Source organism: Bombina bombina, chromosome 4 (assembly GCF_027579735.1).
Source record: "Bombina bombina isolate aBomBom1 chromosome 4, aBomBom1.pri, whole genome shotgun sequence".
Classification (NCBI taxonomy): domain Eukaryota; kingdom Metazoa; phylum Chordata; class Amphibia; order Anura; family Bombinatoridae; genus Bombina; species Bombina bombina.
This window is the reverse complement of record NC_069502.1, coordinates 506,535,972-506,552,205: the sequence shown is the minus strand read 5'-3', so window position 1 is coordinate 506,552,205 and position 16,234 is coordinate 506,535,972. Positions and strand designations below refer to the sequence as shown.

The following is a 16,234-nucleotide window of genomic DNA, read 5'->3' as shown; positions in this document are numbered from 1 at the left end:
TACACCTAATCTAATCCCCCTAATAAAATAAAAAAGCCCCCCAAAATAAAAACCCTACCCTATACTAAATTACAAATAGCCCTAAAAAGGGCTTTTTGCGGGGCATTGCCCCAAAGTAATCAGCTCTTTTACCAGTAAAAAAAGTACAATACCCCCCAACATTAAAACCCACCACCCACAAACCCAACCCTACTTTAAAACCCACCCAATCCCCCCTTAATAAAACCTAATACTACCCCCTTGAAGATCACCCTACCTTGAGACGTCTCCACCCAACCGGCAGAAGTGAGTGGTCCTCCAGACGGTCAGAAATCTTCATCCAGGCGGCATCTTCTATCTTCATCCATCCGGCACAGAGCGGGTCCATCTTCAAGACATCCGACGAGGAGCATCCTCTTCGTTCGACGGCGACTGGAACAATGACGGGTCCTTTAAATGACGTCATCCAAGATGGCGTCCCTTAAATTCCGATTGGCTGATAGAATTCTATCAGCCAATCGGAATTAAGGTAGAAAAAATCCTTTTGGCTGATCCAATCAGCCAATAGGATTTAAGTTTAATCCTATTGGCTGATTAGAACAGCCAATAGGATTGAGCTCGCATACTATTGGATGATGGGAACAGCCAATAGAATGCAAGCTCAATCCCATTGGCTGATTGGATTAGCCAATAGTATTTTTTCTACCTTAATTCTGATTAGCTGATAGAAGTCTATCAGCCAATTGGAATTGAAGGGACGCCATCTTGGATGACTTCATTTAAAGGACCCGTCATTGTTCCAGAAGCCATCGAACGAAGAGGATGCTCCACGTCGGATGTCTTGAAGATGGACCTGCTCCGCTCCGGATGGATGAAGATAGAAGACGCCGCCTGGATGAAGACTTCTGGCCATCTGGAGGACCTCTTCTGCCCGGATAGGATGAAGACTTCGGACCATCTGGAAGACCACTTCTGCCCGGTTGGGTGAAGATGTCTCAAGGTAATGTGATCTTCAAGGGGGTTGTGTTAGGTTTTATTAAAGGGGAATTGGGTGGGTTTTAGAGTAGGGTTGGGTGTGTGGGTGGTGGGTTGTAATGTTGGGGGGATATTGTATTTTTTTTTACAGGTAAAAGAGCTGATTACTTTGGGGTAATGCCCCACAAAAAGCCCTTTAATGGCTATTTGTAATTTAGTGTAGGGTATGGATTTTTTTTTATTTTGGGGGGCTTTTTTATTTTATTAGGGGGATTAGATTAGGTGTAATTAGTTTAAACAAATTGTAATTATTTTATTATTTTCTGTAATTTAGTGTTTTTTTTTTTAGTAATTTAGTTTATTTAATTTAATTGTAATTAATTGTAGTTAATTTAGGTAATTTATTTAATTATAGTGTAGTGTTAGGTGTAATTGTAGCTTAGGTTAGGTTTTATTTTACAGGTAAATTTGTATTTATTTTAACTAGGAAGTTATTAAATAGTTAATAACTATTTAATAACTATTGTACCTAGTTAAAATAAATACAAACTTGCCTGTAAAATAAAAATAAGCCCTAAGCTAGCTACAATGTAAATATTTGTTATATTGTAGCTAGCTTAGGGTTTATTTTGTAGGTACGTATATAGTTTAAAAAATGAATCATTTATTTAATGATAGGAATATTTATTTAGATGTATTTAAATTATATTTAAGTTAGGGGGTTAGACTTAGATTTAGGGGGTTAATAACTTTATTATAGTGGCAGCGATGTTGGGGCGGCAGATTAGAGGTTAATAATTGTAGGTAGGTGTCGGCAATGTTAGGGACGGCAGATTAGGGGTTAATAAAATTTAACTAGTGTTTGCAAACAGATTCAGACACGCATGACACAAGCTTTTGTAATTTTTCTGTACAATGCCACAGCATTTTTAATCAGAAATTGTAACCTCTTGTTAACTGGGAAGGCCCTGTTTAATAAAATGTATTCCTGTTCAAGCTCTGCTTGAAAGTAGTGAAGCTGAACATTTCCTTTAAGGGAGAACTTACAGATTTGAGATATCCTATTTTTTGCCATTGATAAATTATATAACTGCATTTTATTATCTGCCATGCCTAAAAAGTGAAATAGAAATAACTTGGTTTCTAATTGACATTGGCAAAACAATTTACATTCAGACTCATCCAATTTTTACATTTTATGGGCAATGAATCACAATTAAATTATTCTGCTATTGAATTGACATTTATTTTAAACAGATTTAGCATTTTACATTAAAAAGCACACACGTATTTTGGGGGTTACCAATGAAGGAATGGTCTATTTTAATTAAAATCTGAATGTATCTTTTCTTTAAAATTCAATGTCTTTCTAAATATTTGAATTAACTTTGCAATTTGCATTATGTCATCTATATTAGAGGCTAATGGCTCTGCAAAATACTTTTGTTACAGTATTAATTTTAGCTAGTTTTTACTGGACTGGTTTGAAGTGAAATTAATATTTTACCAGTGTGAATTGAAACATTCTTCTTCTCCATAGGCTCATAATGGCAGGTCATGCAGCCAAACTCAGCTGTGACTTTTGAGAGCAAAGGAATGGAACACTGATTGAATTGATAGCTTATGTAAATTGTAAATGTTCTTCACTCGAAATCTCACTTAATGTATTTTGCAGGCAAGATAGTGGCCCTTTTGAGGAAAAAATATATTTTTTTTAGTTCTAACAATCTAAATCCATAGGGGCATATATATCAAGCTCCGTATGGAGCCTGATGCCCCGTGTTTTTGGCGAGCCTGCAGTCTCACCAGAAACAGCAGTTATGAAGCAGCGGTCACAAAGACCGCTGCTCCATAACCCTGTCTGCCTGCTCTGAGCAGGCGGACACACATCGCCAAAAATCAACCCGATCGAGTACGATCGGGTTGATTGACACCCCCCTGCTGGCGGCCGCGAGTCTGCAGGGGGTGGCATTGCACCAGCAGCTCTTGTGAGCTGCTGGTGCAATGCTGAATACGGCGAGCGTATTGCTCGCCGTATTCAGCGAGGTCTGGCGGACCTGATCCGCAGTGTCAGATCAGGTCCGCCAGCCCTTGATACATAGGGGCCATAGAATCAAACATCATCTGTTATATTTAGTCCAGCTTTGAATGATGTGGATAGAATGCTGGGGTTAGCACTACCCTCACCTGAGCGTGCCACACTTAATTAAGGGCCAGATTACGAGTGGAGCGCTATTTAACAGTCCCGCTCAAGCATTAACTGTGCTAAGATTAAGCTTTTTGCTTGCGTCAGGATGCGCTTGTATTATGCATTGAAAGTAAACTTTTTTTCTTGCGCGCTAACTCATTGAGAGCAAACAGCCTAACTTAGAATATTGCGCATGCGATTACCTATTCCCCCATAGATGTCAATGGAGCAAAAAAAAAAGAAAAAAACCCTACTCTCGCAAACCTAATCCCATATTCTTAAATGCACTAACCCAACAGGAAAATATGAATATTTCACATGCCAATGTTCTCAACATAGAATAATATGTTCTATGTATTCATAAATTCATTTTTCTATACACATATTTCATGCTATTTTGGTACAATATCTATCTATCTATCTATCTATCTATCTATCTATCTATCTATCTATCTATCTATCTATCTATATTTATATATATATATAATAAAAGGCCAAGTGTGTTTGTCCATAGCTGTCATGCACAGTAGAGACTGCGCTCGAGGACAAACACACCTGTCCTTCCAACTGATCTGGCGTGGTGGAGTGTGCGTGGCTGGGAGTGTGTGACGTGGGCATGGCCGGGCTCAGCGTGGACGGGCCCGGACGTGGCATAGGCGGGGCCGGGCTTGATGCAGGCGGGGCCAGACGGGACCAGGTGCCGGGGCTGACTGCAAAGACAGGAGAGCTCTAAAGAGGGGTGATAGAGAGACTAGAGCAGAAGAGGGGGGATAAAGAGAGGGAGAGAGACAGCAAAAAAGAGGGGGAGAGCACAAAAGAGAGGAGGGAGAGAGAGCAAAAAAAAGGGAGAGAGACAGCAAATGAGAGGAGAGAGAGAGAGAGCAAATGAGAGGAGAGAGAGCAAATGAGAGGGGGGATAGAGAGAGAGCAAGGGGTGGGACCGCTGTACTGCAAAAAATGGCCCGTGTACACAGGCTTTTAGGACTAGTGTATATATATATATATATATATATATATATATATATATATATATATATATATATATATATATATATATATATATATATATAGTAAACAATTTCCAGTTCAGCCCACCGATAGACAACTCGCCTGGGTGCAATGATACAGCATCAAATAAGAAACAAGAGAATGCACTCTCAGGACTTCTTCAAAAAAACTATTTAATGGAACGTTTTCGGGGTTCACAACCCCTTCATCAGCATATATAACAGACAAAATACAACTCATTTATAGTGTTACATACAAATTAAATCACACCAACCTTAGTGCCTCTCCAAAAAAGTGCGCCAATATTTCGAGCTTGGAACGCATCTTGCGTTCCACAGTGCTGTCCGAAACCGGAAGTTTCATTACATCACTTCCGGTTTTCGGTCCCAATATACAATCGTAAACTTATTCATAAACTTATTCAATCTACATGTTTGAACATTCTTATGTGACATACTAGTGTAGAGAACTTCATATAGACAAACATGTGGAACATTGCCACAAATACCTAAAATTGTGTTAAATAAATATTGTATAGTGTTTGTGCATCGAGTTGGCATGGTGACAGTAACCAAGGTAATTGTATACAATGTAAATTACCCATAAGTGCCATTACCTGTGTTAGGTTTAAAACAAAATACCAACTGGACAGAACGAAGATTTTCTTAATGTGCAAAACAGCATAAATTCATGCTGAATATGCTCATTACAATTAAAATAATAATAATAATAATTAAAATAATAATTGGACTATGTATCAGTACGTGTGGTTGGAATGACATTTTCTAAATAAGAAACAAATGGAATGCTGCAAATATGGATGGAAAAAATTAGAGTGTGACACCAATATGATATATGGGTAACTTGGACCAACTGACAGTTGGCATGAATATTACTTCAATCGATATGCGAACAGATAGATGCATATAGTGAGAGGAATATAAAATGAAAGGAATATGTGGGATATTGTAGGGCTGTACAAATTATAAGCTGTACAGCTGGGGCATCACATCGTGTTCATATATAGTAAATTTGGCCATCGGGCGGTTATAACATACATCAGCCCAAATATAGATGCAAATGAATATATATAATGGCTGGGAAAATATATAAGGGTGGTAACCTTATTTTAGATTTATAGCCTCAAACATGGCAGCAAAGCAACCAATATAACAAGATAGAAGGGATAATGATAATAAGGACATGTAGCTCATATATACAGTCCCAACATCAGAAATTTCTCCACTATTTTGCACTTCACGATGCCACACGTTCTCAATCGAGAAACAGGTCAGGACTGCAGGCAGGCCATGATAGCACCCACACTCTCTGCTTACGCAACCATGTGCTTGTAATCCGGGAAGAATGTGGTTTGGTGTTGTCCTGCTGGAAAATACAGGGATGTCCCTGTAAAAGACAACATCTAGATGGCAGCATATGTTGCTCCAAAATGTATACATATCTTTCTGCATTAATGGTGCCCCCACAGATGTGCAAGTTACCCATACTATGGGCACTGACACACCCCCATACCATGACAGATGCTGGCTTTTGGACCAGACGCTGATAACAGCCTGATTGGTTCTTTTAAATTCCCAAAGTAAAAGATCCACTAATGTGTTAACAATGTGTGTATGTGTGTGTGTGTACATATGTATTTATGTGTTTATATGTGTATAAATGCCTGTACAGTACATACATATATACACATATAAATATATAAATGCATATGTACACACATATATAATACATATACATATTTAGACATGTACAGTATATGTATCTATGTCTATGTTAAAGCCTTTTGCCTGCCTTTTTTTTCTAACACCTGAGACCTCATATCTTTGAGCACTTATAACTTTTTTGTGCAAAATGTTTTTTTTTTTTATAATTTTTATTAGATGGTGTTATTATGAGTGTAACTGTACTATACAATGTATTTTTGATGTGTTTTGCAACACCCAATGATATGAGGATGTGGTAATTATTATAGTGTAAATCTTGATTGCGCTCAAGCTAGTGCATTTACTTTCAACTTGTCAAATGAGCAGAAAAACAGATGAGAGCAAACACACGCAATATACCCCTTATTGATTTGCATAATTATTATTGCTCCACTCATAATCTGGCCCTAAATATTTAATGTTAATATTTCTCAGTTTGTAGTGTTTCATTTCAAACCATTGTATTACGTTAGTTGAAAATCGATGTTATAGGAAGATGATAAGTTAAACAAACAAACAAAAAAGGTATGTTGACAAAGCTCACAAATATACAATAAATCTTAATATACACACATGCATGTTCAAACTCAAAAACACACACACATCGATGAATGCATGCATGCACACACAACGTTTCATAAGTCAGTTTCAATGTAGTTTTTTAAATGCATATACATTTTTGAAATAATGATTTTTTTTTTTAAAAAAAAGACCTATGTATATTTTAGTTGAATAAGAAAATGGTTAGGCAACAGGGCAGTGTTGGGGCCTAATTTTAAAAAAGTGACTTGTTGACAGGGCTTCTCTTTTGTTGGCCTTACAGGTGGGTATTGACACACTGCACCACTCTAGCCGTTGCTAGTGGAGCGGCGCCTGCTTCCCTGCTCGTTGTCAAGGGCTGTGTCGGCTCCTGTTGCGTGCAGCAGTGATGTCATCGCTGCACGCTCCTCTCACACTGAAGCCGGTCTGGATCTCCCGTGGCAAGAAACCTGTGCGTATGTAAGTTGCTCACTTTTCTACATTCACTGCCCAAGTATAGGTGTTACTTTGTGTGCTCCTGGGTGTGATTGTTATTACTGTATACTGGATTGCCTCATTCTTAATGAACTCTGCCTGTCTGACTACTTTGCCTGCTTAACCCCTAAAGTACTGGATTGCCTCATTGTTGATGAACTCTGCCTGTCTGACTACTCTTCTTGCTTAACCCCTACCTAAAGTACTGCATTGCCTCACTGTTGATTAACTCTGCCTGTCTGAATACTCTGCTTGCTTAACCCCTAAAGTACTGGATTGCCTCACTGTTGATGAACTCTGCCTGTCTGACCACTCTGTTTGTTTAACCCCTAATATACCGGACTGCCTTATCTTTGCCAAACCCTGCCTGACCATTCTAGTGGCATAATTTTGGATTGCCTTACCGTTGCCAAACCCTGCCTGCCTGACCATTCTAGTGGTTTACCTTTGGACTCCCTTACTATTGCCAAACCCTGCCTGCCTGACCATTCTAGTGGTTTACCCTTGAACCACCTTCCTCTGATTTCCCGCCTGTTGTCGTCAAAGACTATCCTGCCAATAGTGAGTATTGCTTACCTCATCTTGCAAACTTTCTCTGCTCTGGGATATTCCCTATCATTCTGGCTTGACACCGGGATAAGAAGACTTCTGGCCGGGTTTTGTTCTGATAGTGGACTATCCCACGAGCATTACAGGTATTCTGTTGTGGGTGGAGTGACTGATGGATTTCTTTAGTGGGTAGTCTGTTGGAATGGCGGTCCTTTTTTATGAGTGGAAGTCCCATTTGTGGCAGGGCCTTAAAAAGATTAGGACCATAGTGTCTTTGGTATTTGAGTGATAATACTTGAAAAAGGGGAGCATTGAGATATAAATCATGGTTAGCTGTCTTTGATTAAAGGAGAGTGCAGTGATGGTAGATTTTTTTGTCAGCAAATGGAAATGTACTAACGATATCTTAAAGACAGAAAATGAGGGCTATGCAATTAGAAACTTACTATAGCAGCTAGGCCAGTCAATGATGGGAAGAAAGCCTATTGGATAATGTGATCATTAGATGCCAGTATTTAAATTTTGCCTCCCTGTTATCTATTCTGGGTATTGTGGAGGCTACATCATGTAATACAGTATGCATTTTATATAGAAGTTTATAGATGTTAAACTAAACATCTGAGCTGCTGGTGTTAATAAATATCTGTCTCTCTCTGTTTTAAGTCTCTCTCTGCAATAAGTTAAACTACAGTTGATGCAGAAAAAACAAACAAAAAAGAAAACAAAACATTAGAGTCAGACATCCTTTTATTTGTATGAGAAGGTTTATGTTGCTTGAATGATTTTAACATTGGATTATTTAAAGCACACAATTCTTTAAATATTTGTGTACTCTTATTAAAATTGTGACTATCAACAGACAGTCTTATCCCAGAAACAGTAAAACCTATATGATTAATGACATGATTTAGCCTAAATGTATTTAATTGTATGACACATACATTTGATACTTTAATGTACTTGTTCCTGCAATTATGAGTATATGTTTTAGATTAACTAGCATTGAGTCATTAAACATGTTCATATATACTGTATCTTTTATAATTATTTTATCAATGAGCACAAGATTGTGATTTTTGCAAAATGCTCAAAAAAGAGAAAAATCATTAGTTAAAATGTGCATGAATATCACCTAATACATCTTCGATTAGCTATGCATATATCTGACTATAATACAAAAAACAAAACAGTTTTGGTTAGGGGAATGACAAATTATCAGTTATGTGCTGTGGGAATAGTAATTGTTTCTTTCAGAACGGGACTTTAAAGTAAAATGAAAGCTATTTTTAAACATCCCACTTTTGTCCATAAATACATTCTTCTCTAAATGTGTACTTTGGGGTCTTGTATTTTCCTGCCTTGATAAACAAAAAATACATGAAACAAAAAAGTCATGAAACAACCCATCCACTGTTTTCAAACATTCATCACTATTAAAGGGACAGTAAAGTCAAAATGTTAACTTTCATGCTTCAGATAAAGCATGCAATTAGAAGAAAAAAAAAAAAGAAAAAATACTTCCAATTAACTTCTACAAAGCAACATTGCTTTGTTCTCTTGATATTAATTCTTGAAGAGCATACCTAGGTAGGATTAGGACCAGCAATGCATAGCTGGGAGGTAGCTGATGCATATAAATGCCTTTAGTCATTGGCTTATCGGAAGTGTTCAGCTAGTTTCCAGTAGTGCATTGCTGCTAATTCAACAAAGTGTACAAAGAACATGATGCACAGTAGATACTCAAAGTAAATTTGAAAGTTTTAAAATGTATGCTCTATCCAAACCATGAAAGTTCAATTTGAGGTTAAAGTCCATTTTGCAATTTATTCCAGATTTTCCCATGCCTGCTTAAAGGAACACTAACCCCACGTTTTTTCTTTCATGATTCAGATAGAGCATGCAATTTTAAGCAACTTTCTAATTTACTCCTATTATCAATTTTTCTTTGTTCTCATGTTATCTTGATTTGAAAAAGCAGTAATAAAAGGTTAGGAGCCGGCCCATTTTTTAGTTCAGCACCTTAGTAGAGCTGCTGATTGGTTTGCTACATTTAGCCACAAATCAGCAAGTGCTACCCATGTGCTGAACAAAAAATGGTCTGGCTCTAAAGCTTACAGTACTGCTTTTTCAAATCAAGATAGCATGAGAACAAAGAAAAATTGAAAATAGGAGTAAATTAGAAAGGTGCTTAAAATCTCATGCTCTATCTGAATCACGAAAGAACAAAAATTGGGTTTAGTATCCCTTTAAATCGTAATACCTACATCATTTATACTTATTGTAATTGTCTTTGGATTGCCTGTAGTAGATTTCTGCACACATTGCTTTTTTAATAAGATGATTTTTGTCCAAAAAATAATACAAATCTATAGTCATATTTGTGTGCACCATTAATGTTGTGGTATTTTATGTCAGAGCTCTGATGCACGTTTTGTTTTCTTCTATCCTGTTAGCATAATTATTGCGTTTTACATACATCTTTACATTATGTTTTTTTTGTGCCTCATGATTCCAAAGTCACACTCTCAAACAAAAGCTAAAATCCATATCAAAAGCCACTATATTTTTGCTCTTCTAAAATAGTAAAAGTGAAAAAAGGAGCAATTTGCCAAGAATAGTCAAACTTATCTGAATAAAAGTAACTAAAAGTGAAATATATAACTCTCCAGTTCCCTATATTTCACATTGTCTATTGACAGCACCATACATTTGGCATCTGAAACCTCTGTTTTAATGTACTTTTAGTGCTACAGATTAGATATTGTAATAATTATCTATTTTAAAATGTTTTATTACTTTAATGATTCCTAGAACATTTGTAGAACAAGTCTTATAATGTGTAGTGTAAAGAAGCATTACATTACCTTTAGATTCTTAAATGTATTGGCTAAATAACTCTTCTTTTGACTTAGCTATACTTAAGACATAAAATAAAGTTTCACAGATTTGTTTTATGAGATCAATTTATGACTATTACTTGAATTTGGTAAATGTATAAAATTACCTTGAAGTAAATGACATTTAAAAAAATAATCTTGATGAATAGATTCTGTAATTTCCTGGGCTTTGATACTTACCTTAAAGTAGGTAAAAATAATCCTAAATTTTTATAAAATACTGCTCCAAGTACATAAACAGTAGATTCATCTGGATCTGGAAATGAAAAAAGAGAATTCAATACAAGTTGCCTTATAAAAAAATAATTACAATTTTGACCAAATAATACTACTATAAAATAATTAGAATTGTTCCTCAATATTCTGTGTTAGTAGACACTTCAGGACTTACAATTTGTATTAAGCAAATTCATCCTATACAAACATTTTGTTCACTATCATGAATGAAATGTTAAAGAGGGGAAATAGTCATTGATCATATGACACACTGTGACCTGAGCTGGGACTGTTCTAGTCTAGACAAAGCTTGTGTAACAGTAATAACTACAGCCAATGTTCTTTTTAATACAACACATCTTTACAGATCTTTTAGTGTTATGTAAATCTACCTTTGCATACTACACTCTAAGAAACATGCATTGGTCACAATATCCAAATGAAGAGAGCTCCCCAGTGAATTTTATTCCATGCATTTATGAAAAAAACAATTACCATTCTTTTACAATTCAGGTAAAGCATGCAACTAAAAAAAAAACTTCCTCTTTACATTGTTTATTTAATTTGCTTTGTTTTAATGGAATCCTTTGTAAAAATCATACCTAGGTAGGCTCAGGTGCAGCAATACACTACTGGGAGCTATCTGCTGGTTGGTGGCTGCATGCCTGTTGTCATCGGCCCACCTGATGTGTTTACCTAGCTTCCAGTAGAGCATTGTTTCTCTTTCAACAAAGGATACCAAGAGAACAAACATACTATTCACATTAGTGCATTTCGATTTTAAATAGAAGTCTTTTTTTATATACATTATGCACCGGGGACAAGTTATCTATTGATTTTTGCCTATGAAAGAGGTATTTTTGTGTTCTGCATTTTAAACAGCATGTCTGCTCAGAGAGTTGCTGGTGGTTTGTATTATGTTGGCCATGACTCAGTTTACATGATACTGTGACACAGACAAGCTCCAGAGTGGGAGACAGTGGAACGACTGAGAGAGTTCAGTCTACCTCATTCAGCACATTGAAACACTGCAGCATTTGTGAGTTAGTAATGCGTTTGTTTCCTTTAAGTTTCTCCATTTGGGGTAATCTATGCCAAAAGATGCATTCTGTGGTTTATCCTTAGTAGTTATACAGGAACGTCTACTCTTGTTTTTGCTTAGAATTGCTGGCTATGGACACCTTTTGAGAACTGTAATTGCTTTGATTACTGTGTAAAGAGACTTCAATATTCTTTTGTTGTGTATATTTTATTTTTATTTTCTACATTTGTTACATATTTTGATGCACCCCCTTTTGTTCCCTAACTGGGAGAAATATTTGTGTTCAACATTCTGATTAATAAGCATATCTAGATAGGCTCCATATACTCTTGCTCATTGAAAACTCTCATTGAAACAGTAACAACTTTACTAGAAATATTTTTGCTAATACAATTGTTTTGCAAAAATGCTTCTATTTAAAACAAAAAATGTACTAAATTAAATTGAATACTTTCATGGACCAATATCAATAGATAACTTAACTCCAGTAACATGTGATCCCCTAACACCCTTAATCAGGGATGTGTATTGGCAGCATATGCATTATTGCTCCTTGTATATCACTTTCTACAGAAGAAATGTTTATTCTTTAGGGAATCTACAGTCACACAAAATGCTTAAGCAGATTTCCTATATTCCACAGCTGGGAATCATAGACTTAGTTGATAAAGTGTTCCAATGAAAATCATACCAAGTTCACTGCTAATCCTGCCACAATACTTAGTGAAAATGGACTCTGCGGGTATGTGCTTATGTGTGTGTGTGTGTGTATATGTATATATATAAAAGCTGTTTGAGCTGAGCACAAAATGGATAACAAAAAAGATATATTCAGAAAAAAACTGTGACAGATTCATCTTGAATGTAATGTCTTGATAAAGGCTCCAGAAGAGCCGAAATGTTGACTTGTCTATATGAAGATTGCGTGTGATAACTCAATAAAATTGTTTTAAATTTTAAGCCCTGAGAGTGCGCTACTCTTGTGGAATAGTATACACACACACACACATATATATATATATATATACATGTATATGTGTGTTTATATGTATTATACAATCAGTCTAGCCGTGGTATTATATTTTTATAGTTTATTACATTACCACTGCTGCTGGGAATTTAATGTATAGCCTTTAGTAAGAAATGCTTTCTCACGTAATAATCTTTATCCTCTCTAACTTAATAGAATTATTTTTGCTATGTTATTTCCTTTTTGGCTGAGGTATTCTAATCACTTAGAATAGAATTTTTCTGAGATTTCCAGTTACAGGAAATAATGATTATTTAGTATAGAAGTAATAGCACAATATCTTTGCATTCAGACAAAAGCTCTTATAAAGGACGGACTGATATTCTTTCATGATTCAGATAGGCCATGTCATTTTAAACAACTTTCTAATTTACTTTTATCTTCAAATTTGCTTTGTTCTCTTTTTATTCTTAGTTGAAAGCTAAACCTAGGTAGGCTCATATGCTAATTTCTAAGCCCTTGAAGGCCGCCTCTCATCTGAATACATTTGACAGTTTTTCCGAGCTAGAGGGCATTAGTTAATGTTTTTTTATATAGATAACACTGCTTACGCACGTGGTTATTTAACAGTCAGCACTAATTGTCTTAGATACAAGGTAATTACAGAGGTAAAACGTATATTTCTATAACAGTGTTTGTTATGGAAAACTGGGGAATGGTAAGAAAAGGGATTATCTATCTTTTTAAACTATAACATTTTTGTTTTTTACTATTCCTTTAAGTTTTATACACTGTTAAAATTGCTATATGAATACAGCTTTAAGCTTTATTTTATAAAATGTTAATATCTTTTCTTTGTCTACTTGTTAATCAGGCTCTATAATACCTATATATATGAAAACAAAACATATTATTGTCAGATCATTCTTTACAACCACGTAACTCACGGCATTTAGATTACAATGCTTTATACACAAGATGTTTTAATTTAAAAGATAAAAACAAAAAGTTTTAACAAAGCCTCAGTATCATCTGCCCGTATGAATTAAAACAAATCTATTTCCAAAAGTTATCCTAAAGTTTTTCTCCTTCCAATGTATACATCATAGAAGAAATTTAAAAAGAGGATTATGAGGACCATTTAGCAAACTTACATCTCCTTTATAAAGAGACATATGGGTTTGTGAAAAGTTTTACTTTTTTTTTTGTAACCATTAACTATGTAATAAGCATCTCGCTCTGATTAAAATTTACTTCTCTCTCGCTGCCATTTTAGGATTTGTAAACAATAAGCCATTTAAAGGACCACTCAATGCAGTGAAATGGCATAATTCACAAGTGCATAATAAAAAGGCAATGATCTAACACCTTGGGGCCTAGTTATCAAGCCGTCAACCTCAAATACGATGGAATTCCGAGAGCGTATTTGTGGCGAGGCTGATTCGCCTTAGTTATCAAGCCCTAGATACCGGCAAAAGTAGAATTTTGTGACGTAAGCTCCGATCCGCCGGACTCAGTCCGACACAGATCGATTCTTACGTCATTCCAGATGTTCCGCACACAAGTGCGGCACAATCTGACTACTTTTGCTAGTTATCAAAAAACTAGCAGGTACGCTCAGCATTTTTCCGGCCCAGCGTAGCTGGTTTTCAAACCGCTGCCCTGGAGGCGGCGGATACCATAGGAATCAATGGGAGTCTGACCATAGCGAAAGCTCATGTTCGCTGCTGCCCGATATCCCATTGATTCCTATGGGAGCTGTCTACACCTAACGCCCTAACATGTACCCCGAGTCTAAACACCCCTAATTTGTCCCCCCTACACCGCCGCAACTAAATAAATGTATTACCCCCTAAACCACCGCTCCCGGAGCCCACCACCACTATACTAAATATGTTAAACCCTAAACCGCCGCTCCCAGAGTCCACCGCAAGCTATACTAAATATGTTAACCCCTAAACCGCCGCCCCCGGTGCCCGCCGCAACTATAATATATGTATTAACCCCTAAACCGCCGCTCCTGTACCCCGCCGCCACCTACATTATACCTATTAACCCTTATCCTGCCCCCCCTATACCGTCGCCACCTATAATAAAGTTATTAACCCCTATCCTGCGGATCCCAGACCTCGCCGCAACTAAATAAATAGTTTAACCCCTAAACCGCCGCTCCCGGACCCCACCGCAACCTATATTAAAGTTATTAACCCCTAATCTGCTCCCCCTACACCGTCGCCACCTATAATAAATGTATTAACCCCTCTCCTGCCCCCCACACCGCCGCCACTGTAATAAAATTATTAACCCCTAAACCTAAGTCTAACACTAACCCTAAAAAAACCCTAACTTAAAGATTAATTAAATAAATCTAAATAATATTTCTCTTATTAAATAAATTAATCCTATTTAAAACTAAATACTTACCTATAAAATAAACCCTAAGATAGCTACAATATAAATAATAATTATATTGTAGCTATTTTAGGATTTATTTTTATTTTACAGGCATCTTTCAATTTATTTTAACTAGGTACAATAGCTATTAAATAGTTATTAACTATTTAATAGCTACCTAGCTAAAATAAAGAGAAATTTACCTGTAAAATAAAAACTAACCTAAGTTACAATTACACCTAACACTACACTATACTTAAATAAATTAATCTATTTAAAACTAAATACTTACCTGTAAAATAAACCCTAAGATAGCTACAATATAATTAATAATTATTGTAGCTATTTTAGGATTTATATTTATTTTACAGGTAACTTTGTATTTATTTTAGCTAGTTAGAATAGTTATTAAAAAGTTATTAACTATTTAATAACTACCTAGTTAAAAGAAATACAAAATTACCTGTAAAATAAATCCAAACCTAAGTTACAATTAAACCTAACACTACACTATCATTAAATTAATTAAATTAATTAGTTACAAATAACTACAATTAAATTAAATAAACTAACTAAAGTACAAAAAATAAAAAAAGCTAAGTTTAAAAAATATTACAACAATTTTAAGCTACTTACACCTAATCTAAGCCCCCTAATAAAATAACATAGCCCCCCAAAATAAAAAAATGCCCTACCCTATTCTAAATTAAAAAGTTACCAGCTCTTTTACCTTACCAGCCCTTAAAAGGGCCTTTTGCGGGGCATGCCCCAAAGAATTCTGCTCTTTTGCCTGTAAAAAAAAATACAACCCCCCCAACATTAAAACCCACCACCCACATACCCCTAATCTAACCCAAACCCCCCTTAAATAAACCTAACACTACCCCCCTGAAGATCATCCTACCTTGAGTTGTCTTCAGCCAGCCGACCCACTGATGGAACCGAAGAGGAGATCCGGAGTGGAAGAAGTCATCATCCAGGCGGCGCTGAAGAAGTCTTCCATCCGATGAAGTCATCATCCAAGTGGCGCTGAAGAAGTCTTCCATCCGATAGAAGTCTTCACCCAGCGGCGTCTTCAATCTTCATCCATCCAGAGCGGAGCAGAGCCATCTTCAGACGAGCCGACGCGGAGCCATCCTCTTCTCCTCGACGACTAACGACGAATGGATATTCCTTTAAGGGATGTCATCCAAGATGGCGTTCCTTCAATTCCGATTGGTAGGAAAAATCTGATTGGCTGATTGAAGTTCAATCCGATTGGCTGATCCAATCAGCCAA

The 16,234-nt window shown here is 36.2% G+C and overlaps 1 protein-coding gene across 1 annotated transcript in view; it reads right to left on the bottom strand.

The window, feature by feature from the left end:
* ADGRB3 (adhesion G protein-coupled receptor B3) overlaps positions 1-16,234 on the bottom strand; it is a 1,326,607-nt gene that overhangs the window by 555,153 nt on the left and 755,220 nt on the right. Inside the window, exons 13-14 of the mRNA XM_053710414.1 lie at positions 12,284-12,300; positions 10,515-10,584 (exon numbers count right to left, since the gene is read on the bottom strand). Coding sequence (XP_053566389.1) covers positions 10,515-10,584; positions 12,284-12,300 — 87 coding nt within the window. The remainder of the gene's footprint in view (positions 1-10,514; positions 10,585-12,283; positions 12,301-16,234) is intronic.